We start from the raw sequence: 26,005 nt of genomic DNA, 5'->3' as shown, positions 1-26,005 counted from the left end.
CTTCCTCTCGTAGATTGCGATCCAGTCCGTTGTGGCGAACCACTTGTGGTTCTTGATGTCGTTCACCCCATTCTTCAGGTTGCCGTAGCGCTTCGTCAGGTCCACCTGGAGCAGGTTCCTCAGCAGGTCTTTCAAGTCTGAGCTGAAGTGGGAGGGGAATCGTACCTGGAACACAGGAGAGGAGTTGGGCTTTAACTGTGGAGCTTATAAAATATGGATAAAAGTCACTGGGACGATGGAAACACGCACCGCAACGTTGGCAAATAACCAGAACATCAAGGGACACCATATAAGCTAATAGCTCTGTCGTTTTTGACAGTAGGGGCCGCAGCAAAATATATAGGCACCCTGTGAAGAAAGTTTTGTGGGACACTAATACGTATGCATTAGTTTTGCATAACGTTCAAGAACGCATGGTGTCCGGTAAACATGTCAGTCCAGACTCACATAACATCAATTCCCGCATACCTTGCCAGACACAATCTTCTCGTAGATCTGGATTGGCTGATCAGCGAAGAACGGCGGGTACCCGGCGGCCATCTCGTAGATCAGGACTCCCAGTGCCCACCAGTCCACAGCTTTGTTGTAGCCCTAGCAGAGTACAGCAGAGAATACAAACTTCAGCGACTTTCTTTGCACATACTGTGCAAACAACACTGGCAATTAAGTCAAATCTACAGGTAGGTTGCAAACAGTCACACACACTATGTACAGCACGCTATATTGGACACAATGGCCCACCTTGCTGAGGATGATCTCTGGAGCAAGGTACTCAGGAGTTCCACACAATGTCCAGGTCCTGCCTTTTACTCTTTTGGCAAAGCCAAAGTCTGTGACCTGAAACGGACCAACAAGTGCGTTAGAACCATGTAATAATAGCAGTCCACATTTGCCTAGGGCAAATTTGCAAGCACTGTCAACGGTAATGTGACATCTAACCTCTCATTATTTGCTATTCAATCTCAAGACAGAAGTCTTCGATGAGAGTTCATAGACAACAAATGTGGATACGCTTTGGTTTGGATATCGCTGCATCCGTACCTGGATGTACCCTTGGTGATCAATGAGAAGGTTTTCAGGCTTCAGGTCTCTGTAGATAAGGTCTAGCGAGTGGAGGTACTCGAAAGTGAGTACTATCTGAGCTGCATAAAATCGTGCGTGATGTTCACTGAAGACAGAAGAAAAGTTTAAGTTGACTTTTGGTTGGAAAAAAATTCAGCTAAAAGACAACACAGCACCATACCTTAAAATTCATAGATTGTGCCCATTATTTCGTATCTCAAGTATACAGACATACCAGGCTATGAACATGGTGTCAAAACTTTTTCGATTCACCTGAACCTCCCGATGCGTCTCAGATGCGAGAACATTTCTCCTCCTGGAACGTACTCCATCACCATGTAGAGGTTGGAGTTATCCTATGGTTCAAATAAAGTTGGAACACACACACTTACCTTGGGTTGAAATTGAAACGATATTATTGGTCAAAATGTACAAGGACTATTCCAACATATTTGCAAGTAGAGCGATAAATTACAATAAATATTGGAATTAAATTAGGTCTTTCTATAAATAATCAGCCGTTCAAAGAAGAGATGTTACTGCAGCACTAATTTCGCAGCACTGACAGATAAACGACCTCTGTTGCTGGGTGGGATGGGAGGAATGCTTTCTTTTAGGAGGTGGGTCAGGGTTATCTTTGTATGCATCTATTTGATTGTTTTTGGACCTGTAAACCCCCCTCTGAAAAAAATACCAAAATAAAGTTGGTCACCAACTTTTTTATGATAAATTATTTTGGGGGGAGTTGCTAGAGCTGAGCGTGATGGACAAAAAGTCATATTGTGATAAATGTAACTATTTTGCTGGATAACAATAAATACAACAATATTTGATTGATTTGATTAAAAAAGTAAGCCATTTTATCTAACATTTCCAGGGAAAGCATGATTGTGCAACTGGTTAAAATAGAATCCATTATTATCAGATTTATTTTTGGCTCTTTGTGAATATTGGCCTATAGGCTATATTATTTACCACCTGAGGAAGTGGGAACTCAAAACACTTATCTAGACAGCTAACTCTAAACATGATATTGTTGCTATATAGCCATGTAGGCTAATTGATTAATCTATCCTACAAAAAAATTCCAGCGCTAGGCTTAGGCTACTTGATGTAGGCCTATTCACTGCAAATGGCGCGCTCCGCGGGCGCATCAAAACCAACCATACTACAACTTACTCCAGTTGTAAAGTGGTGCCATGATTTCAATATTAAGAGGTGAGAAATAAAATATACTCACAGAAAGCTGTGACTCTCCTCTCTAACTGTAACAGTAGTTGCTCTGAAAATTGCATTTTGAACAACGGTCATATGCTTGTGTTTCTCAGAATGCATCTCTCCCTCCTCCAGGCGCACAGTGGAGAGCGAGAGAGGCTCGCTAACACAGCAGCCGACAGGAAAACAGGGACAAGCAGATACCTTTATAGCAGGAATCAACATACTCTCCCGGGTTCGATCCCAGGCTGTGTCACAGCTGGCCGTGACCGGGAGACCCATGAGGCGGCGCACAATCGGCCCAGCGTCGTCCGGGTTAGGGGAGGGTTTGGCCGGCCAGGATTTCCATGTCACATCGTGCTCTAGCGACTCCATGTGGCAGGCCGGGCGTCTGCAAGCTGTCTTGGTCGCCAGTTGTACAGTGTTTCCTCCGACACATTGGTGCGGCTGGCATCCGGGTTAAGCGAGCAGTGTGTTAAGAAGCAGTGCGGCTTGGCAGGGTCGTGTTTCGGAGGAAGAATGGCTCTCGACTTTCGCCTCTCCCGTACAGGAGTTGCAGCGATGGGACAAGACTAACTACGAATTGGATGTCACGAAATTTGGGAGAAAAAGAGGTAAAAAGTACCCAAAATAATACAGGAACCAACATAATGCAAAGGCTATTACTGTTGACCAAATAACGGTTTTAGAACAATCTACAGCACGTGTCCAAATCATTCCACGGAGGGCCGGGCATCTGCAGGTTTTCTTTGAGACCACTGATTTACAGTAACATTGTGTAGCAAAATCACAGACATACCAAGGAAGGCCATTTTTGGTTTATCATCCAAGCTCTATTAGCAGGATAACACTGCTTATCTTTTTCACCATTTGTATGGTGCACATTTTAGGACATCCTACTTGCTGCTGACATACCTTGAAGGAATAATCTAGTCTCACGAGAAAGGGGAAGGACACCGCCTGCAGTATTCTCTTTTCGTTTAGCGTGTGTTCTATCTGCTTCAGCTTCACCACCTGTGAGAGCAATGAGAGAGGAGGCATACCGATGAGGAGAGGATCACAATGGTACAGAGAAAAGTCACCAGTCATCTGATAAAACTAATGCATGTGAGCGTACCACTAATGAAGAATATGTGAACACATCCCAAAGAATAATTTATGGTGGTGGCTAACTTTGGAGATCAAGGAATGAGTGCCTGGGCAATAGGCAATGTTTGTAGTACTTTAGTCTATATATATATATATATATATATATATATATATTTTTTTTTTTTATACATGCAACTGCACATCTGTAGCATATTTGTTATCAGGATGCTAGTAGTGGGAACTTGTGATGCTTACAAATCTACACGCGAGAATAAAGAGAACAAAGTGTTTGCCTTTCCACTTTAGTTCATTTGATACGCAGCGAAATATCAATGTAAGAGACGATATCAAGGGAACATCCTTACTACATTTGGTGGCAGCCAATGCGATCTAGTCACCACGAGGCAGCACCATTTACGATGATCAGGGCAATTAAATACCCATAGGCCAGTCCAATTGCTAATCTTTAACAGCTTTAGAATACAGCATTGTGTTGTAAAAAATACCACAGTGTAGGTTTAAAGCCAAACTGTCAAGAGGTCATTTTCAAAATGTCAAATGGTCATAGGTTCAAAAGGCACATCAGTCACTGTTTGAAACCTGGATGGGACTGACATTTCATAAAATACCCTTCAAGTTAACAGACCCAAAGTAGTCAGCTGAAAAAAAGGGAGAGGCAAAAAAGTTACTTTGTAGCTAACAAAATATTGTTGCCTCAATGACTGGTTTACATTTTTCCATTCGATTTAACTTTTTACCCCGCTCTCACTGGGCCTAGCAAACACATTAAAAAGGTACAAACACATTAATTTTAGCTGAAACAGTGAAAACTGTTTAGTACTGACTATCATGTGCATTGATGTAGGATCAAGTTAACCCCAAAAATATACCAGTGCAATAACAAGGTACAGGATCTCTCATACTGTGTCTCATTAAGTTTCACTTTAAAAATGTCAGGCAAAAAAATACAATGTATTTTGTGGTTAACCAAGCCTTACAGTACCTGAGAAGAAGTATTTCCATTTCCTTTTGAACTAGTGTAAACCCATGCTAGATAAAGTCAGGCTTTCTCTGACACCAGCCAACTTTACTGTGCTAGGTGATTTAACCGGCCTAGGTTTTGTTCAACTTCATTCAAAACAAAACAGGGTCATGTTCATTAGGGACTAAACGGAAGAAAGCAAACTGAAACAGGGAAGGACTACCTGGACTTACCCAATAAGGAACACTCATTTTCTTTTTCCGTTGCCTAACCTAATGAACACAACCCAGTGCATGTTAATGCATGGTACCCACTTTCTGTTTGTCCAGGATCTTCATGGCGAAGAACTGTTCTGTTCCTTTATGTTTCACCAACATAACTCTACCGAACGAGCCCGTGCCCAGAGTCTTCAGCCTGTCAAAGTCATCCAGTCCAGTTGTGCTCTGAGGAGGAAAACACATCCTTAAAATGTGACAGCAAACAGTGAGCCGACATTAAAGCCGAAATTCAATACAGGGCAGCACACTTTAATGAAGGTAATTGTGCAGCGTTTACTGTCTATGCAATCTCTGCAAAGAACGGGTGGACACCCCATCGTTTACTTTGTGACGTCTCAGTGGCACATTTGAAGATCATGAAGTGTCGTTTTAGCGTGTTGCCATCTTGCTTCATGAAAGAATTTTTGGAACATTGCATGCGCAGTTTGAGCTACTCTAGAAAGTGATGTTCAGGGTTCTTCCAAAGATTTTTTTAACAAGGTGGTGCTGCTGAGTACAAAGGCCAGAGATTTTTGAATTTTTAAACACCTGTAACTGCAATTTTGTATTAGTAATTGTATTTTGTAATTAGCCACTAATTATATCCTTAAAGTTAAGGTTCCGCCATTTTTAATGTTGTATTGTTTTTGTGCATCTCTGAGTGATGTTCTATCGATTCGCTGGGTCATTTCATGTTTATGTGAGTTATTGGTGTTCAAGCAGGCAGAAATACGGCCGGTATTACGTAGCAACGTAAGTAAGTCGCTCTCACAACAGTGTAAGTTAAGAATACGACTTTTAGATTGCGAAAACGTCTATCGTACATGTCAGATTTGAATGCTGGCTGATGTCATAACTCGGGAGAATATCTTCTCTCGAATGAGCCAATGAAGATATTTTTGCGATATTCCTACCTCGAGAAATGTGTCATTTAACGGAGGGTCTAGCACATTTTTCCTATTTGTCTGCCTCTTTAGTCCAGGGTGCATTACATGGTACAGTTGCCAGAGATACAGTTGAAGTGGGAAGTGTATATACACTTAGGTTGGAGTCATTAAAAGTAGTTTTTCAACCACTCCACAAATTTCTTGTTAACAAACTATAGTTTGGAAAGTCGGTTAGGACATCTACTTTGTGCTTGACAAGTCATTTTTCCAACAATTGTTAACAGACAAGATTATTTTACTTATAATTCACTGTATCACATATCCAGTGGGTCAGAGGTTTACATACACTAAGTTGACTGTGACTTTAAACAGCTTGGGAAATTCCAGAAAATTATGTCATGGCTTTAGAAGCTTCTGATAGGCTAATTGACATCATTTGAGTCAATTGGAGGTGTACCTGTGGATGTATTTCAAGGCCTTACCTTCAAACTCAGTGCCTCTTTGCTTGCCATCATGGGAAAATCAAAAGAAATCAGCCAAGAATTCAGAAAAATAATTGTAGACCTCCACAAGTCTGGTTCATCCTTGGGAGCAATTTCCAAACACCTGAAGGTACCATGTTCATCTGTACAAACAATAGTACGCAAGTATAAACACCATGGGACCACGCAGCCGTCATACCGCTCAGGAAGAAGACGCGTTCTGTCTCCTAGAGATGAATGTACTTAGGTGCGAAAAGCGCAAATCAATCCCAGAACAACAGAAAAAGGACCTTGTGAAGATGCTTGAGGAAACAGGTACAAAAGTATCTATATCCACAGTAAAACTAGTCCTGTATCGACATAACCGGAAAGGCCACTCAGCAAGGAAGAAGCCACTGCTCCAAAACCGCCATAAAAAAAGCCAGACTACAGTTTGCAACTGCACATGGGGACAAAGATTGTACTTTTTGGAGAATGTCCTCTGATCTGATGAAACAAAAATAGAACTCTTTGGCCATAATGACCATCGTTATGTTTGGAGGAAAAAGGGGGAAGCTTGCAAGCCGAAGAACACCATCCCAACCGGGAAGCACGGGGGTTGCAGCATCATGTTGTGGGGTCATGAGGGAGGACCAGCAGACGCTCCACCCAGCAGACTGTCGACCAATCACTTTCACGTTGTCATGCAGTTGCTAAGCTAATCGTCACACAATCCTTTCTCAAAGTCAGTGTTTATGTCGAGAAACCTGCCCATTTTCCTCAAAAGCACGTAATGCCACGATTCCAAAGCTATACGATACAACAGATAGCAAGTTGATTATCTCTGTTGTACTTCTTGTTGACGAGATTCGTGCTAATGTTTCACTCCATGGAGTGCGCTCTGTCGCAAAATCGCCCAGAATGGACCGCACATTGACGTAACGTGGGCACCGTTTCCCTATCTCCTCAAAAGTATGTGCCGTTGCGAATGTTAGACTTCCCTCTGGCTGGGAACGAAAGATGGCAGAAGCGGATGACGAAGTGGATTCCGAATACAATGGCGGTAGAATCAAGCAGAATTGGAGTATTGTCCAAAAGAATGGAAAACAGAGCAAAGTAGTGTACAGTGATGAGAATGACCCTTTGTATCTAGTAGGAGTACAGTTTGTTAATGAGGAGCAGCTGAGCAGAGTGCCAATCTTGAAGAAAACAAATGGTGGAGAGAGTGCTGGGTAAAATGAAGGCTGTGAGGATCACGGGAGGCGGGCTTATTTTGATTTAGAAACATTCTCAGGGAAGCCCTTTGTGTCCTTACCAGGTCTTAACCTGACCGCAGTTTGGCTGATGTTAACATTGTGAACAGAGTGACCCATGGTGGCGGTGGAGTTACGGTATGGCCAGGCATAAGCTACGGAAAACAAACCCAATTGCATTTTATCGACGCCAATTTGAATGGACAGAGATACCGTGACGAGATCCTGAGACCCATTGTCATGCCATTCATCCGCTGCCATCACCTCACGTTTCAGCATGATAACGCACGACTCCATGTCGCAAGGATCTGTTCACAATTCCTGGAAGCTGAACATGTCCCAGTTCTTCCACGGCGTGCATTCTCACCAGACATGTTACCCTTTGAGACCTTATGGGATGCTCTGGATCGACGTGTTCCAGTTCCCGCCAATATCCAGCAACTTCACACAGCCATTGAAGCGGAATGGGACAACATTTCACAGGCCACAATCAACAGCCATATGCGAAGGAGATGTGTCACGCTGCATGATGCAAATGGAGGTCACACCTGATCTTGACTGGATTTATGATCCACGCCCCTACTTTCTTTTTTAAGGTATCTGAACAACAGATGCATATCTGTATTCCCAGTCATGTAAAAATCCATAGATTAGGGCCTAATTTATTTAAATTGACTGATTTCCTTATATGAAGTGTAACTCCATAAAATCTTTGATGTTGTTGCATGTTGCGTTTTATATTTTTGTTCAGTGTAGTATTTAGTTACTTATGGGAAATACGTATTTTGTTATTGATCTCTTACCTGTGGTGGGCACTCCCATTTTCGTAAAAAATCTTCTTTGGCTTTGGCTAAGAACTCTTTCACTGAAAGGTGAAGAAAGAAGACAATTAGCACAGAATAAACACAGGTTAGACAGGTCTATAGACCTATTGTCTTTCTACTTAGATCAGAGTTGCTGGGTAGCTAACAGTCAACATGTTCAGGGGATCACAAACTCCATAAACCGATAGTAAGGTCAGGCCAAAGTCAAGTACCAGGTAGAGAGGTACTGTACTTAACATCTTTATTAGTTAGCAATTTACAACGAAGAGATGCAAAGAGCACTCACAGGCTTTATAGATAGCCAATTCAAAGAGAAACAACAGCGCATTAATTTCAGAGGGTTAACACTATTCAAGAAAAATACAATTAAAAAATTCAAAAGTTTTAAAAGCCACAGCAAACTAACTACAGTGCAGGCATAGGAAGTGCTTTGCGGAAACCACAGCAGACATGAGCAGTCCATAGTCACAGAGGAATGACAAAGTAATTGGCTAAATCCATGAGTTAGTCATGATGTTATTACTATTGAAGAAAAGCCACAAATGCTAACTATTTGCAATATTTTCGACTGTTTTAGCAGCAGCCAGATTGTAGTCCTAGCCTATTTGTTGGGTGATATCTAGGCTATTGGCTGTCTGCTCTCTCTGTGACTTAGGACAGCTTATGGAAGAGAATGCGCATACCAAAAGTCTCTAGTTCACCAAGGGTTTTTCAGGAACATTCACCCACATGGATGGAAATGACGAAGAGGAGAAAGAGGGAAGAAATGTTTCATGTAAAAACAAGAACATTAGCTAGATACTTAAGTGGGTTAGATGTAACAACAAAATGACATTGGAGAAGACAACATAAGACTGTGCAATTTCAAATAGCCTAACTCCAATGGATTAGCCTGAAACAACTGAAGTTGGGGGGGAATCTCAGTTTAATAAATAAACGTGGATTTAATTCATTAATTAAAAGTCCACAATCTTCACAAAATCTACTCTCAATACATGAATGAAACTTCATTTCATTCCCTAACTTGACTGGATTTGAGCCCAACTATGTCTACATATCAGAGTTGTCTAAATCTCATTGATGTCTCTAAAAGGCTATACGTTAAGACTGAGCTAGCTGTTGAGCTGACAGGGTTTCTGCATGCAGCCTAAGCCAAGTCGTTGGTCGCTGGAGAACTTCCTGTCTGTCTGTAGCAGGAGTTGTAGCTCACTGCTGCAACTACAAGATAATAGGGGCGTCTATTTCCATGGGCCTCTCATGTCTGACACGATAGTAGGCCTAACTGGTAAGGGAGACGACGTCTCTCACTAGCTGTTCGAAAGCTCACTGACCCCTCTAACTGACATTGAACGTAACATAGGACTGTTAAGGCCCGATCATTAGAAAGAGGGGAAAAAATATATATATATTTTTTTTAAATTTCAGAATAGAATGCAAACCATCCACCCTCCCCGACCAAGAAGTGGCAAAAAGGAAGGAAAATGACTGGACAGAGAGATCTCATTCAGACGAGGCAACAGAGACTGACTGCAACAATGTTGCTGCGCATTTACAATATACATTACACGTTGTTGATGACAGTGCAGTTTGTGTACGATGCATCTTTCGAAGTTACAAAGAAGGTTTTAAGAAGAACAAATAGTTGCATAGACCTAGTTACTGGTGTGTTTTTTTCCTGGTGAATTTAACTAATAACTATCTAATATTATCTAATAACCTCCTGACTTTGGGCACTGGATTCCAGGGCACGTAGCATTAGGTAGTGTTTTATGGGACTGACTTCATGTAAGACCTAGCCTAACTCTCTATGCCATTTTAGATCCACGGTGAAGCTCAACCGAACACTTCTATAGTTAGTAACATTGAGGAATCAAGAAAATTCCATGGTTGTCATACGACAAGAAAAAAAAGTAGGTCCCTCCTGGTTTCATACCATTTGCTTCTGTTAAAACTTTAGTGTGTTTTAAGATTCAGCTCTTGGTTTCTCAGACCCTGTGTCCCTTTAGTTTAGCCTAAACCACCAGTCTGGTCTCACCTTTGTTTAATTATCAGCCCTGACAAGTTTGAATGAAACACAAGGCTCAGTTAAAGGGTATAGACAGATTTAGAAAAAGCACCAAGAAGTCAAGTGTTTCTGTGTCCATGTAGCCAGAGATACCAGGGGTGTATTCACTAGAAACTTAATATTTACTGGTTAGGGTTTTGTCGACATCAGTAATTTTCAAATAAATGCAGTTACACAAGTTGCGAGTTTGAGCTTGTCTAATAATTAGACCCACTTAAATCACACCTGCCTATTTCGATAGCTACAGCATGAAGAGCACACAGTAACTTACTCAACTTATCCCAAATGATGGTGAACTCTGAGACATGAGGCCCCTCACTCTCCTGGGCTTTTTGCTCTTGGTTGCCTTTGCGATACCTGTTGAAGAATCGGCTGGCAAGGTCGTCCAGCTTTAGGAAGGAATGATCCTTTCCCTGGGCCATTTAGAATTGAAATGGCGTTTTTCCCTTCGCAACTAGATCAAACTTACAGCTAAAAAGGTAACCAAACCGTTTTTCAACTGGAGGCCATACAGAGTGATATACACTTCCTGTTTGTGATGAATTGCAAACTGCGATGCTTGGCTAACCACATACTAAAATGGTATGGGCTTCCTGTTCAAGTGTACTTCTGTTCTTGTAAAAGACCACCGTCTAAACTATTTTCACTTTCATACTAGACATTAACAGCACTAATGCTTTTTTTTTTTTTTTTACGTACAAAAACATTGCATCGCAAAACAATGTACTGTGTTCAAGAACGTTCAATATTTTGTAAACAACAGATCTAGGTCTATGATATAGGCTATTCTAACAAAGGTGATATTGCTCTCTAGTGGTAATGCATAAAAGTTCTCCAGAGTTTTATAGTCTGTTGCATGCCCATCACTACAACTTGATGACCTTATTTTTATTAGATTACATTGTAGAATGGACAAATAATAAATCTGGCACCTGTAGAATATGTAGAAAAAAATATACAGTACCAGTCAAAAGCTTGGACACACCTATTCATTCCGGGGTTTTTCTTAATTTTTTATATATTCTACATTGTGGAATAATAGTGAAGACATCAAAACTATGAAATAACACACTTGGAATCATGTAGTAACCAAAAGTGTTAAAAATCTAAAATCTAAAATATATTTAGATTCTTCAAAAGTAGCCACCCTTTCCCTTGATGACATATTTCCACACGCTTGGCACTGTCCCCCAGTCATAACGCTTTGTGTGGAACTTGGTTTTCAAAATCAACTTTCTTTTATTGTCAAGCAGTCAAAGGCAATATCCTAGTCATATAACCAAGCAATGATAGTTTTTTGCATCTTTAGATCTCCCCTCTTTCTAAATTTGTAACAGATATTTCCATCTTTGTCCATGAAACCAATTGCAGGTGCATTTTAGAATGGCACTTTCCCACAAATTACATTTTGGAACATTCGCGCGTACCGCCATGTGGGCACATTCATACCTTTTGAACCATTTGGGCTAGAGACACACGGTTTTCAGTAAAGTAATGGTGAAACCATGACAGTGACGAAGCTGTGCCCAGTTTTTATCTATGGCACTCAGGCTGCACTAGGAAGGAACACAGTTTGACTGTGGAAAAAGTTGCCGGCTGAAAATTAGTCTTACAGGCTACTTGACCAGTGACCGGCACTTACAGAACACAGAGCCGTACGTCCCTACGCTTTTGGGCAGATTCAAACCCTACCGTTACGCTTGTTTACACTGAGCTGCACTGGGGTCGGAACGCAATCATGGGTACGTTAAGACACCGTGGACCCGGCGCGATATATGGGTAATGGAGTACAGTGGCATATCCAATCCCTTCATTGAGGTACATTTTCTGACAAATCTTGTGCCAGCTCCATGGTGTCTTAAGGGCCAGGGCCCAATTTGACAAAACACCTAAAGTTAATTTCCCCCTCATCTTTCCCTTAAAGTTTCCTTAACTTTAAGTCAGTTGCACAAAACATGTAAGGTTAATTTCCCCCTTAAATTAAGTTAAAAAATTAAGGGTGCCAATGAGGTCCCTTAAGTGCTTCATTCAGTATGGATATCAATGTAAACAGCATTTGTGGAGGTGAATGTTGCTTTCATCTGCTCTGGTTACATAAGGAAAACATCAACCAGCTGCCTCTTAACAGAAACACGTACAATGTTTTATGCAACCGGGTCCAGATCAAAATTTGGTTCAAACTAGGAGAGGGTTGTCCCTTTATGCACTACGCTTTTCCCCACATTAACCTTTTCTATAAATTGGGTGGTTCGAGCCCTGAATGCTGATTGGCTGACAACTGTGGTATATCAGACCGTATACCACCAGAATGACGAAACATTTATTTTTACTGCTCAAATTACGTTGGTAACCAGTTTCATAATAGCAATAAGGAACCTCAGGGGTTTGTGGTATATTGCCAATATACCAGGGCTAAAGGCTGTGTCCAGGCACTCCACGTTGCATCATCCTTATAAACAGTCCTTACAGTCTACCAGACTGTCTATTCTGCCCTCTATCCAACATTCATAGAGACAATAGTGGTAGGTGGATTTTGCCCAGATCTGCAACAGGCTAAGTAGCAATCATGCCACACAAAAGCATTCAAAGTTACATCAATTTTTAATATGAATCCACAAGAACAAATAGGAGTAGCTGATCGGCAGTGGAGGCCAGGGGCATCATCGTGCATGAAAGAACAGTGAAGACATGAGACACGCAGCTCAAAAAGCTCCCCTATTGATCTTGTTGAGGGACAACACAATTATCCTACTTAGACTAGCCTAAAACACCACAATGCCAACCATGCACAACTCCGGATTTCTTACACACTCGTATTATTTGACTTATTCCGCTTGCGCCAACGCTTAAACGACTTAAGTTAACACAAAACAAACTTCCAAATAAGCTGACTGCCCAGACTTAGATTGCTTGAGAAAATGTTTTTGATAGCATTTATACTTTTTGTACTTAAACATTAAAATGAGCTCCCAATGCAATTCAAATGGCAATAAAAATGCCATAGACTTTGAACATTTGGGCGAGTATCTCCTACACCATTTGTGACCATCAGGTCTTATGTAGCAACATTGGAAATGGTGTTTTCTACATTGGATAAACTCAGAGGTAGAACATGTTATATCATACACTACAGTTGAGGAACAATGGGAAAGTTATTCTGCTTTGAATGTTGATATACTTGTAACCTCAATTTTGAGAAAACGCGCCTTGAATATTTTGGTACTTACTGAAGAGCTCATCTTTGTCAACACCTATTCAGCATCGTTCACACCCTCTTAAGCCTTAGCTCCACCCATCTCTTTAAGGATTCACATGTGAGGCTATGTACTAAACAACCACAGATTTCAAGACTAAAGGCTGGTTTACACTACGGGCGTGTTGTTAAATTTAAAATCTGGAGTGCCAGAGTGTGCTGTGGGCGTTCGTGAACTCAAGAGCGTTTTGCTCTCGGAGAGCACACAGGACACTCTGTCCGAGGAGTAGGGTTGATCCGAGCGTTCTGGCCTAACAGCAGCAGTCAAGCACCCAAGCTAACTGGATAATGTTGGCTAGCTTGCGAGCTACTTCCAGACACAAATGAGAGAACAGCTCACTCTGACCATTTTACTCAACCTAGCAGAGGTTGGCTGTTTTTATATTATCCAGAGCGTTGGCCACTGTAACTGTGCTGCTGGCAACAATTGAATTACGCTTTTGTTGCCAATGCTTACTGACACTGGCCATACACAACGGGTGTTGAGCGTTCATAAATGTGTCAGTTATTCTGCACTCTTGCACACTAGGACGGGAGTGCTCTGAAATCAGAGTAGATAGCCAGAGCAAATTTACCAGCTAAATCTATCGACAGTGACAACCATTCTATTGAAATTGTTACTTGCATAGTGGAGTCTTTTGTTTATACATGTAACTAGCTAGCTAAACAATGAACCATAATCCCAACTCATAACGTTACTACCCTGCATGAATCTGCAGGTAGCTAACTGCTAGCTAGCTAACATTAGGCTATAACTAGCAATGCAAATGGCTCTGAGATGCGAATAATATTACTACACAGATCATACACTTAACGTTTACAAGCTAACTAACAGTACACTAACTTGAAACGAAAATTACTTTTACAAAATTAAAAACGTGTAATATCTGAAAATGTAGCTAGCTCGACTCGTACCCATTTACATGGATGGACGCTTCTCCCTCTCTGTCACGGATGCCCTTAATTTGAAGATGTAATCCGGAGCCTTTTGGGTTCTCTTTTCGACTCAGTCTGGATAGTTGCAATCAAACGGCAGTATTTTCTCCATCTCCTTCGCTATCATACTCTAATTCCACTGATTTCAAAACTCGGTCCTCCAGAAAGTGGAGAGCAACACTTATGCAGTTCTACTACGTGATATCTTTCAAAAAAGAAGCGTTAGAAAGGATTACCTACACATACTGACCAACTCATATTATAGACAGAAGCGTGCTACATGGCAGACCAATCCGAACTCAACTCTCGGGCACACATTATCTCAGCCAATCATGGCTAGCGGGACGGTTGCTGTCTTTTTCCATGGATCAACCAACTAGGCTCGTAATTTAACAATTGTATTCGTATCTACATATGGAATAAAAGTTTGTTATTGTCACACATGAAAGTTCACATGTTCCAGAAGGCATTTCTGCCAAAAGTTCAAATGGCTCTCCTGTAAAGTAGTAACGTGCGACATAAGCCTCGTTTTCTGAAACGAGTAACAATAAAGCTATCAACGCTAAACTAATGTTGAGATGTTCAGACTGACCCAACTTAAATTGCATTCACATTTGATACTATTTAAACTTAATCATTTGACATTTGCATAAATTAACATGGTTTGAAGTAGAACCACAGTAATACAGTGGTAGCTATTTAAAATAGCCTTGTTCCTTGGTCAGTTAAGTTACAAAACCAACTTGAAATCTTTCAGGCTATCCTAACATACAATTCTTAACTTTTTACAACTATTATTATAATACCAACAGTAACTCTTGAACCGTTTCAAGCTAGACACACCAAACCAACTTTCTCGTGTTAAGGCTAACTTCAAATTCATAACTTTAAAAAATATATAATTTTACTTCTGATATTGAGATGTGTCGTCTCTTTCAGATCATCATTCTCACAAGTCGTCCTATAATAAATATGGCCACATATGCTCCCGGCAGGCCCAGTTATTCAGGAAAGCTTAACACATGCTCTGCCTTCTCTCCAATCAGTGGCTATTCCTTGCGCACCTAGACCATAATGCTGCAAAATTTCCAAAATGTGTATAATTGAACTTTTTAAATGTATTACCTGTTATATGTGGCATGAACAACAGTCACAATGTTTTATTCAGATTAGGTTACTTCAAAAGTCTACTGTAGGCATGTGCACATTAGTCCAAAATATAAATTCCAGCATCCTCAAAATGGATTGACATTAACCAGGTTTCCATCTAACCTTTTTATGAGAGTAAAGTACATACTGAATTTAAAAAAGGCCCATAATCATGGGAAAGCATGCCGTTTACTAGGCTACAGATGAAAAAAAAAATCTGATGAACTTCACAAGGTGGAGAAAGGGCCCGGTGATGAACTTACTCTGGTGACATGATTGATGCTTGGATGCCATTTGACAAATCGAAATAATCTTGCACTTTTGTCCATAATAAATCTCATGTAGTAGGCTATACTCACACTGTATCTGCGAGCTGTTGGCTAGAATGCATGTGCCAGAGTGGGAATATTTGACATACCTACTCAACATTTTTAGTGACAAAACCATCAGTAGGCCTAGAGTTGAAAATGCGATAAATGGGTTTCTAACTAAACTCGGCAAAAAATGAAATGTCCGCTCACTGTCAACTGCATTAATATTTAGCAAACTTAACAAGTGTAAATATTTGTATGAACATAACAAGATTCAACACCTGAAACATAAATTGAACAAGTTCCATAGACATGTGACTAACAGAAATGGAATAATGTGTCCATGAACAAATGGGGGGGTCAAAATCAAAAGTAACAGTCAGTATCTGGTGTGGCCACCAGCTGCATTAAGTACTGCAGTGCTTCTCCTCCTCATGGACTTCGCCAGATTTGCAAGTTCTTACAGTGAGATGCTACCTCACTCTGGCACGAAGGGACATACAAGAACCCAGACATTTCTGGGGGGAATGGCCTTATCCCTCACCCTCCGATCCAACAGGTCCCAGACATGCTCAGTGGGATTTCGATCCGGGCTCTCCGCTGGCCATGGCAGAACACTGACATTCCTGTCTTGCAGGAAATCAAGCACAGAACGAACAGTATGGCTGGTGGCATTGTCATGCTGGAGGGTCATGTCAGGATGAGCCTGCAGGAAGGGTACCACATGAGAGAGGAGGATGTCTTCCCTGTAACGCACAGAATTGAGATTGCCTGCAATGACAACAATATCAGTCCGATGATGCTGTGACACTACGCCCAAGACCATGACGGACCCTCCACCTTCAAATTGATCCCGCTCTAGAGTACAGGCCTCGGTGTAACGCTAATTCCTACGGCAATAAACACGAATCCGACCATCACCCCTGGTGAGACAAAACCGCAACTCGTCAGTGAAGAGCACTTTTTGCCAGTCCTGTCTGGTCCAGCGACGGTGGGTTTGTGCTAGAGGTCGACGATTTATCGGAATGGCCGATTAATTAGGGCCGATTTCAAGTTTTCATAACAATCGGTAAATCTGCATTTTTGGACACCGATCATGGCCAATTACATTGCACTCCACGAGGAAACTGCGTGGCAGGCTGACTACCTGTTATGCGAGTGCAGCAAGGAGCCACGGTAAGGTGCTAGCTAGCATTAAACGTATCTTATAAAAAAAACTTTCATTCTTAACATAATCACTAGTTAACTACACATGGTTGATGATATTACTAGTTTATCTAACTTGTCCTGTGTTGCATATAATCGATGCGGTGCCTGTTAATTTATCATTGAATCACAGCCTACTTCGCCAAACGGGTGATTTAAGCACATTCGCAAAAAAAGCACTGTCGTTGCAATAATGTGTACCTAACCATAAACATCAACGCTTTCTTAAAATCAATACACAAGTATATATTTTTAAACCTGCATATTTAGTTAAAAGAAATTCAGGTTAGCAGGCAATGTTAAACTATGGAAATTGTGTCACTTCTCGTGCAAAGTACAAAGTGTACAAAATACAAAGAAGAAAGTAAAAGTGCAATATGTGCCATGTAAAAAAGCTAACGTTTACGTTCCTTGCTCAGAACATGAGAACATATGAAAGCTGGTGGTTCCTTTTAACATGAGTCTTCAATATTCCAGGTAAGAAGTTTTAGGTTGTAGTTATTATTAGGACTATTTCTCTCTATACGATTTGTATTTCATATACATTTGACTATTGGATGTTCTTATAGGCACTTTAGTATTGCCAGTGTAACAGTATAGCTTCCATCCCTCTCCCCGCTCCTACCTGGGCTCGAACCAGGAACACATCAACAGCCACCCTCGAAGCAGCGTTACCCATGCAGAGCAAGGGGAAGAACTACTAAGAACTACTACTAAGAACTAAGTCTCAGAGCGAGTGACGTTTAAAACGCTATTAGCGCGCACCCCGCTAACTAGCTAGCCATTTCACATCGTTACACCAGCCTAATCTCAGGAGTTGATAGGCTTGAAGCACAGCGAAGAGCTTCTGACAAAACGCACAAAAGTGCTGTTTGAATGAATGCTTACGAGCCTGCTGCTGCCTACCACCGCACAGTCAGAATGCTCTATCAAATCATAGAATTAATTATAACATAATAACACACAGAAATACGAGCCTTAGGTCATTAATATGGTCGAATCTGGAAACGATCATCTCAAAAACAAGACGTTTATTCTTTCAGTGAAATACGGAACCGTTCCGTATTTTATCTAACGGGTGGCATCCATAAGTCTAAATATTCCTGTACATTGTACAACCTTCAATGTTATGTCATAATTACGTAAAATTCTGGCAAATTAGGCAGCCCAAACTGTTGCATATACACTGACTCTGCGTGCAATGACCGCAAGAGAAGTGACACAATTTCACCTGGTTAATATTGCCTGCTAACCTGGATTTCTTTTAGCTAAATATGCAGGTTTAAAAATATATACTTCTGTGTATTGATTTTAAGAAAGGCATTGATAATTATGGTTAGGTACACATTGGCGCAACGATACGCACCGCATCGATTATATGCAACGCAGGACACGCTAGATAAACTAGTAATATCATCAACCATGTGTAGTTAACTAGTGATTATGATCGATTGATTGTTTTTTTATAAGATAAGTTTAATGCTAGCTAGCAACTTACCTTGGCTTATACTGCATTCGCGTAACAGGCAGGCTCCTCGTGGAGTGCAATGTAATCAGGTGGTTAGAGCGTTGGACTAGTTAACTGTAAGGTTGCAAGATTGAATCCCCCGAGCTGACAAGGTAAAAATCTGTCATTCTGCCCCTAAACGATGCAGTTAACCCACCGTTCCTATGCCGTCATTGAAAATAAGAATGTGTTCTTAACTGACTTGCCTAGTTAAATAAAGATTAAATAAAGGTGAAAAAATATATATATTTTTTAATAATCGGCCAAATCGGTGTCCAATAATACCCATTTCCGATTGTTATGAAAACTTGAAATCGGCCCTAATTAATCGGCCATTCCGATTAATCGGTCAACCTCTAGTGTAGACCAATGCCGATGGGAGTACACCAAATAAAAATGTTTAACATTTAAAAAAATACTAAAGTTTATTTTTTACAAGTTTTTCTTCACATTTTCCAAACAGTCCATTTATATTTTCCAACTAGGCTATACATTTGGTCGAGGTTTCTCTCGCCTGAGTAGTTTCACTGCCAAAAATAACAGAATTTTTAATAACAGAATGACAAATACAGGTAGCCTAGTCAAATAATTTAAATCCAATCACATTACCCTTTAATCTCTCGCAAGGGATTCCACTAAAGGTCTGTATGTAGCCAAACATAGCTGCTGCTCATGTTGGTATCTGTACTGATGGCGCAAAAGCCATGGCAGTTGCTCCCGACGCCACTTGGGTACACTGCAGCATCCACCGAGAGGCTCTTGCTGCCAAGGGAATGCCTGACAGCTTGAAAGACGTTTCGGACACTACAGTGAAAATGGTTAACTGTTAAAGCAAGGCCCCTGAACACTCGTGTATTTTCTGCACTATGCAATAATATGTGCAGTTACCATGTAATGCTTTTACAACATACAGAAGTGCGCTGGTTATCAAGGGGAAAAGTATTGACACGTTTTTTTAAATTGAGAGACGAGATTAAAGTTCTCTTTACTGACCATAATTTTCACTTGTCTGACTACTTGCGTGATTACGAGTTTCTCACATGACTGACCTATCTGGGTGATCTTTTTTCTCACCTGAATGATCTGAATCTAGGATTACAGGGACTCTCCACAACTATATTCAATGTGCGGGACAAAATTGAGGCTATGATTAAGAAGTTGGAGCTCTTTTCTGTCTGCATTAACAAGGACAACACAGGTCACAGGTCTTTCCATCATTTTATGATTTTCTAGGTGCAAATGAACTCAAGCTTATGAACAATGTCAAATGTGATAGCGTATTTGCGCACATAGTGAGCTGTGTGCACAATTACGCAGGTACTTTCCTGAAACGGACGACCCATACAACTGGATTCAGTCCACTTACAGATAACTGAACAAAAGAGTCTCACCGAAATTGCAACAAGCGGTTCTGTGAAAATTTTATTTAATCAGAAGCCACTACCAGATTTCTGGATAGGGCTGTGCTCAGAGTTTCTTGGCAAATCGCGTTAAGACACTGATGACCTTGGCAACCACGTACCTATGTGAGAGTGGATTCTCGGCACTCACTAGCATGAAATCTAAATACAGGCACAGACTGTGTGGAAAATGATTTAAGACTGAGACTCTCTCCAATACAACCCAACATTGCAGAGGTATGTGCATTCTTTCATGCACACCCTTCTCATTAACCTGTGGTGAATTATTTGCCATTTTTTAATGAACAAATAAAGTTTTACATGTAAGATGGCTAAATGAAGAGCAACATTATTGATTATTATTATTTATGCCCTGGTCCTATAATAGCTCTTTGTCACTTCCCAAGAGCCAGGTTGTGATAAACTCACACTCATTCTTACGTGAAATAAATATATTGTATAGTGTGTGTGTGGCAGGCTTACAATGACAGCACAAAACTAAAATTGAGAGTGCGCTGACCCTGGTGCTAGAGGGAGTACGCAACTGAAGGTTGAATGTTTGAAGTGGTAAGGGACTATAACAAGTTTGGGAACCACTGGTGTAGACAAAGAAGAGCTCTCCAGTTGGTGTACCAAAATATTCAAGGGACATTTTCTCAAAAGTGGGGTTACAAGTTTATCAACTTTCAAAGCATGCAATGTTTGATAAACCATTTTCTAGCTCTGAGTCTCTACTTTTATAACAATTTCAAGTGTTGCGGCATAAGACCGAATTGAGGCAGTCGGTCACATATGTCAACACTCTGGGAGTCCTCTTATATTGGGAACTTTACAGTGCTATAGATCAAACAACCATGGCAATGTAGGCTCTCTTATTCTACGCTCTGGCACCTTCAGACAAGAGTGCTCTGAAATCGGAGTACATAGCTTGCCAGAGTGAATTTGCAAACACAAGCGATATGCTAACTGGACAACAGTCGTTCAGTATAGCTATCGAGCAAAGTTATTCACATTTCTTGCTAGTTAACAAAATGACACGTGCATCTCTAGCTGTGTAGCTACTGAAAAAACGATACAAGGGGGGAAAAATTCAGTCAGTCATCCACTCCTCCAATGACATTACGCCCTGCTAGCAGCTAACAAACTCACCCCATTCCGTCCAAATGTGCGTAAGCGCGACATTCAAACGAGGCTACAAAGAAAACTAATGGGACTGTAGCGACTGTTGACTTCAAAATCGGGGGTGTGAACTAGGTTTCTATTCAAGCGTTGATCGACATGGGAATGGCTCTATAGTATTGGAGAAAAGTTGACTGACCCTCCGTTACATCTTGACGTGTCATGTCGTAACGTACAGCACGCATAAAGCAACTATTTCTGTCTTACAATCTCTCTCCACCAGGTGTAGCACTTCTCTCGTCGTTTAAAAACAAGAAATGGACAGTGAGGGGGGATACCTAGTCATTTATTTCGTCATCATTGCATGCGATCATCATTCTCAAAGCCGATGTTTACTTCTAAGATCACTTTAGCACCGCCCTAAAAACCCGATTCAAATTCGACACAAACCTTCAAATAGGTATGTAATGACACATTATATAAACTCTTTATAGTGTTTTATTTACATTTTAGAGGCTATAAGGTGATAAGTTGGACAGATCGAGTGAAAAAAGCAATTTTCCCACACGACATCTGTCCTTCTCACTATCACGCATTAGTTTCGCTTCCCCACCCGCCATTTTTTAAAAGACCAGAAGGAGCTCGTTGCCTTCTTGAATTATGCAGAAACGGGCAGCGTGAAGGTCTCGGCATGAATTCTGTTGGAAAGGGAAGAAATTGTGCTTTACAATGGTATTGACATTACAGTTGATCTGGAAGTATTACGTTTTTGGGGCGCTAAAATAAGGTCAATTGTACGGACCAAGGCGATGTACGAGTTTACGTTAGCTAGATAGCTAACATTAGACTCTGTTTTTAGCTTGCTACATAAATATATACTAGCAAATTAGTTATGACTGACTTGGGATCATTGCCCTTGCTAGTTTGATTAATTGACATTCCCTGCCTTAGTTACCTTTGTCCATGTTATTGAGTCATTGAAACTTTAACAGTACATCCCGATGGGAGGCAGCAAACAATGTACCAGGCCAGCTGTGATTTACAACCGGAAAATGTATTGGTGAATATGAATCATGCATTGAACTGCATCCATTTATTCTGCCACTATGCCTTAGTGTAGCAGTAACTTACATCATGGAATGTTGAGTTAAATAACCTATTTTTAAAACTTAAAAGTTGGTTCTGTATTATAAACTAGGAATGTTATATTTTTTACTGAAATTATGATTGTCTGTTTCATATCGGCAAAGTAGTTAAAACGCTGCCAGTTCCACTTTGTCAGCGGTTTTCTGAAATAAAACGTTAGCGAACAGTTAGTTACCTAGCTATAGTAACGTTAACTACTTTACTTACGTAGCTGCTAAATTAGGTCGCTGGTTAGCTAACTACAGTAACTGGACAGCCAGTGTCTTTCCAGATTATCAACATTAAAAATTTTAATTATTATTTACTGTTAGGACACTTTGCAAAAAAATTTAGCTAGCTAACGTTACTCAAACACATATTAATTAGTATACCCTCCCTCCCCCATCCTGTTGCACCGCTGGTAGTACAACGGCAGCATCATCTACCAAACTATCAGTGTAGCTAGCTAGTTAGCTCGTTAACGTTAGCGCACTGTTGCTAACGTTTGTTACGTTAGTTAGCTAAGCCAGTTCGTCCCCTAACGTTAGCCTGCAATCCTTTAGCAACTTGGCTCTTGAAATAACGAACATCATTAGTTAGCTTTGCAGGCAAGATAGCAATAATCACTTACCGCTCTCTTGTTCGTTGCCTTTCTTAGCTGTAGCAGCGTTTCCCATCGTACTAAAATGAAGACACGGCGATATATTTGAAACGTTGATGGGTCCGTAGTTAACAAGCTATTAGTCTTCAGACAGATACTTAATGGTCTGCTTATTAGCCAGCGTTACTGTAGCTGGATGGCTAACTAACATGTATTCCGTTAGTTGCACTACCGAATGGGACTCTGCCAACCCCTTTGACCTTTCTTGCAGTTTACTTTATCGTTTGATGCAAATTAGTGTAACACCTCTATGTCACTGACATAAAGACATAGTCAGGCTTTTCACCTCAGCCTGTCGTTCCACCAGCGCAACAAAAAAAACAACAACAATATTTTTGCTAACACCGGAAATTACGAACCCCTTAATCTTCTTCTATAATATTATGGCGGTCCGCAAACAAACGTTTGAGGTGCATGCCGCCACCTACTGTACTGGAGTGTGTAGTCAATCACAGTTTCGACTAAATTAATAAAGAAACCTTAAGAGAAACTAAACCCTACTATCTAGTCCTGTACTACCAAGAAAATAAAAAAGAGCCCTACTAACTTCAAACCCTCCCTCATCCCCCAAATCCCTACACATCTATATTTCCCTCTCTTCCACATACCGGTACTTACAACAATACATCAGCACATGCTTTACTGTTTCATCAACCATACACAAACCATTTGCATGCTTGCCAACCAGATATAAGGATATAATAAATTCAATGTACAATTTCCGAGCAAACGCTACCTCTTCCTTCCTAATCTGACCCTCGAATCTTAGTCCACCAACCTTTCTTTGGAGGGCATAAAAATGCCGCCATTGGGCTCTGAGTCCTACCTCTTTTGCCATACATCTATCATAATGGCTTCAATTCTACCCAATGGAGCACGAATATAAATTGTATATATTTTTAAAGCTCATTTGACGCACTCCCGAATGCACTACACCCTGTCTCTCGATTCTCCATAATAACAATAATGCCTCCAATAGTAGGTCACGTCTATTACATTTGCCAGATGACAAACTATTCAGTACAGAATCTGAGAATACTACAATTCTGACAGGTTAAACGTCCTGGAGGGCAGCTACTACTATCGCCAACAGTTCAACAGAGTATACTGACAGTTAATCTGTTAGTCTTCAACATAACTCCACATCAAATTTCGTAATGTAAATGCCTGCTCCTGTACGACCACTAACTTGGTCCTTGGAGCCGTCTGTAAAAATCTGTAAACTATAAAAGCTTCTACCAATGTAATTATCAACCGGTTCCCCTATATCACTCACTTTGGTCTCTTCACCAGTGGTTAATGCTTCTGACCAAGGACTTGGGCATGTCCTACGTCGACAATTTTGACTCCTTCTGGAATAGGCCTGGATACTTTGTGGAAGACGGAATTCACCTGGGTGAAAATGGCTCCCGGCTGTTGTCATCATCAAACACTGGAAAGGTTGTTGGTCAACTAAATTGATGCAAGGACAATATTAGCATTACATGTAAATCAGTTTTTACCATCTCCTCTTTGGTCTCTATGAGAGTTCCACATGTATCTGAAAGTGGTGACATGCCAAATGGTGCTAACTGGATAAATGTAATTGTTATTCCTACTTTGTTTAATTTTCCTAATAGGTATAATCCGATCTTTGAGTCTCCTGTTGTGCTGAACAATCTCAAAGTAATCTGACTTGTATTGAAACACGTATGATTTTAAATGCAGAAATAGTTTGACATTTTTACATCTTAATATTTGTAGTTTATTACCTAAAATGGATCATGTCAAGATCTGGGCCTCTCAGGCTACCCTTATATTTTCATTGATTTTGAGACATGGTTAAATGATAAAACCCTGGACTCTGAGGTTTCTATGGATGGTTACAATGTGTTTAGGGCAGATAGGAAAGGCAAAGGTCGTGGTGTTGCTATTTACACAAGGAATATTCTTCTTGTGTCTCTGTTAAAGACTACCTCCAGTCCGAAATGGTTTGAATTGTTAGCTTTAAGTCTTCAGTTGGGTTCAAACTCAAAAATAACAGTTATAGGAATCTATCGTCCACCCTCCACCAAGAAGTGTGTACTAAACAAACTCACTGATTTAATTGCCATTTTTACTACCCCAGAGGTGTTGATCACCGGAGATTTTAATCTTGCATGGGGAACGCAGGATGCTGACTATTTAAATTATTTTTGTACTAATCTAAATTTGACCCAGCTGATCACAAAGCCCACTGGTCCAAACATAAAGGACCCTACGAAATCGACTTTGATTGACCTCATATTTACAAATACTCCATAGAAATATCCTGGGAGTGGGGTATTTGCTTTGGATATTAGTCACCACTGTCCCATTGTATGTGTCAGGGATATACAGATGTCTCGATCCAAACCTTGTTTTATCAACAAGAGGAATTTAAAAAAATTCAATGAACAGGCTTTTTTTGTGACCTTTATTTTGGTGACTTTGATTGTATTGCATCTATACCTGACCCAGAGTTGTCTCTGAACCACTTCTCAAAGGTTTTCAATTGCGTTGTAGATAAACATGCTCCCTTTAAAAAACTGAGAATAAAAAATCGGTCTTGCCCTTGGTTCAGTCCAGAGCTATCTGAAGTCATGTTCGTTTTAACACTATTTGAGAAGGACTGTGTTAGACAGATAATTTTTTGTGACATTTTTATATATATTTATTTTTCACATTTAATTTAACCTTTATTTAACTAGGCAAGTCAGTTAATTAAGAAAAAAAGTATTATTCATAGTGATGGCCTACACCGGCCAAACCCAGACGACGCTGAGCCAATTGTGCGCCACCCTATGGGACTCCCAATCACGGCCAGTTGTGATACAGCCTGGAATTGAACCAGGGTGTCTGAAGCACTGACATGCAGTGCCTTAGACCGCTGTGCCACTTGGGAGTAATGTCATCTCACATAAATTTTTCCAGCAGCAGATTATGATCGATAATGTCAAAAGTTGCACCGAAGTCTAACAAAACAGCCCACACAATCTTTGTATCATCAATTTCTCTCAGCCAATCATCAGTCATTTGTGTAGGTGCTGTGCTTGTTGAATGTCCTTCCCTATAAGCATGCTGAAAGTTTGTTGTCAATGTGTTTACTATAAAATAGCATTGTGTCTGGTCAAACACAATTTATTCCAAAAGTTTACTAAGGGTTGGTAACAGGCTAATTGGTTGGTTATTTGAGCCAGTAAGTGGGGCTTTACTATATTAGGCCCAGCCTATCTGGTTTTCCTA

The 26,005-nt window shown here is 40.6% G+C and overlaps 2 protein-coding genes across 3 annotated transcripts in view; one reads left to right on the top strand and one right to left on the bottom strand.

Annotated features, from left to right (window-relative positions):
* Positions 1–23,115, bottom strand: part of prkacba (protein kinase, cAMP-dependent, catalytic, beta a) — a 32,669-nt gene extending 9,554 nt beyond the window's left edge. Inside the window, exons 1-9 of one of the 2 annotated variants that reach the window (XM_055862306.1) lie at positions 22,733–23,115; positions 8,010–8,071; positions 4,663–4,791; positions 3,193–3,291; positions 1,336–1,418; positions 1,042–1,168; positions 742–837; positions 469–591; positions 1–165 (exon numbers count right to left, since the gene is read on the bottom strand). In XM_055862306.1, coding sequence (XP_055718281.1) covers positions 1–165; positions 469–591; positions 742–837; positions 1,042–1,168; positions 1,336–1,418; positions 3,193–3,291; positions 4,663–4,791; positions 8,010–8,071; positions 22,733–22,778 — 930 coding nt within the window. In that variant the 5' untranslated portion in view covers positions 22,779–23,115. Of the gene's footprint in view, positions 166–468; positions 592–741; positions 838–1,041; positions 1,169–1,335; positions 1,419–3,192; positions 3,292–4,662; positions 4,792–8,009; positions 8,072–10,366; positions 13,701–22,732 lie in introns of those variants that run through there. The other variant, XM_055862305.1, reaches the window with a different exon arrangement.
* The window catches only part of ttll7 (tubulin tyrosine ligase-like family, member 7), a 190,212-nt gene that overhangs the window by 19,525 nt on the left and 144,682 nt on the right, over positions 1–26,005 (top strand). The window lies entirely within an intron of this gene.

The sequence above is a fragment of the Salvelinus fontinalis genome, chromosome 14 (assembly GCF_029448725.1).
Source record: "Salvelinus fontinalis isolate EN_2023a chromosome 14, ASM2944872v1, whole genome shotgun sequence".
NCBI classification, from domain to species: Eukaryota; Metazoa; Chordata; class Actinopteri; order Salmoniformes; family Salmonidae; genus Salvelinus; species Salvelinus fontinalis.
This window is presented reverse-complemented; position numbering and strand designations above follow the sequence as displayed.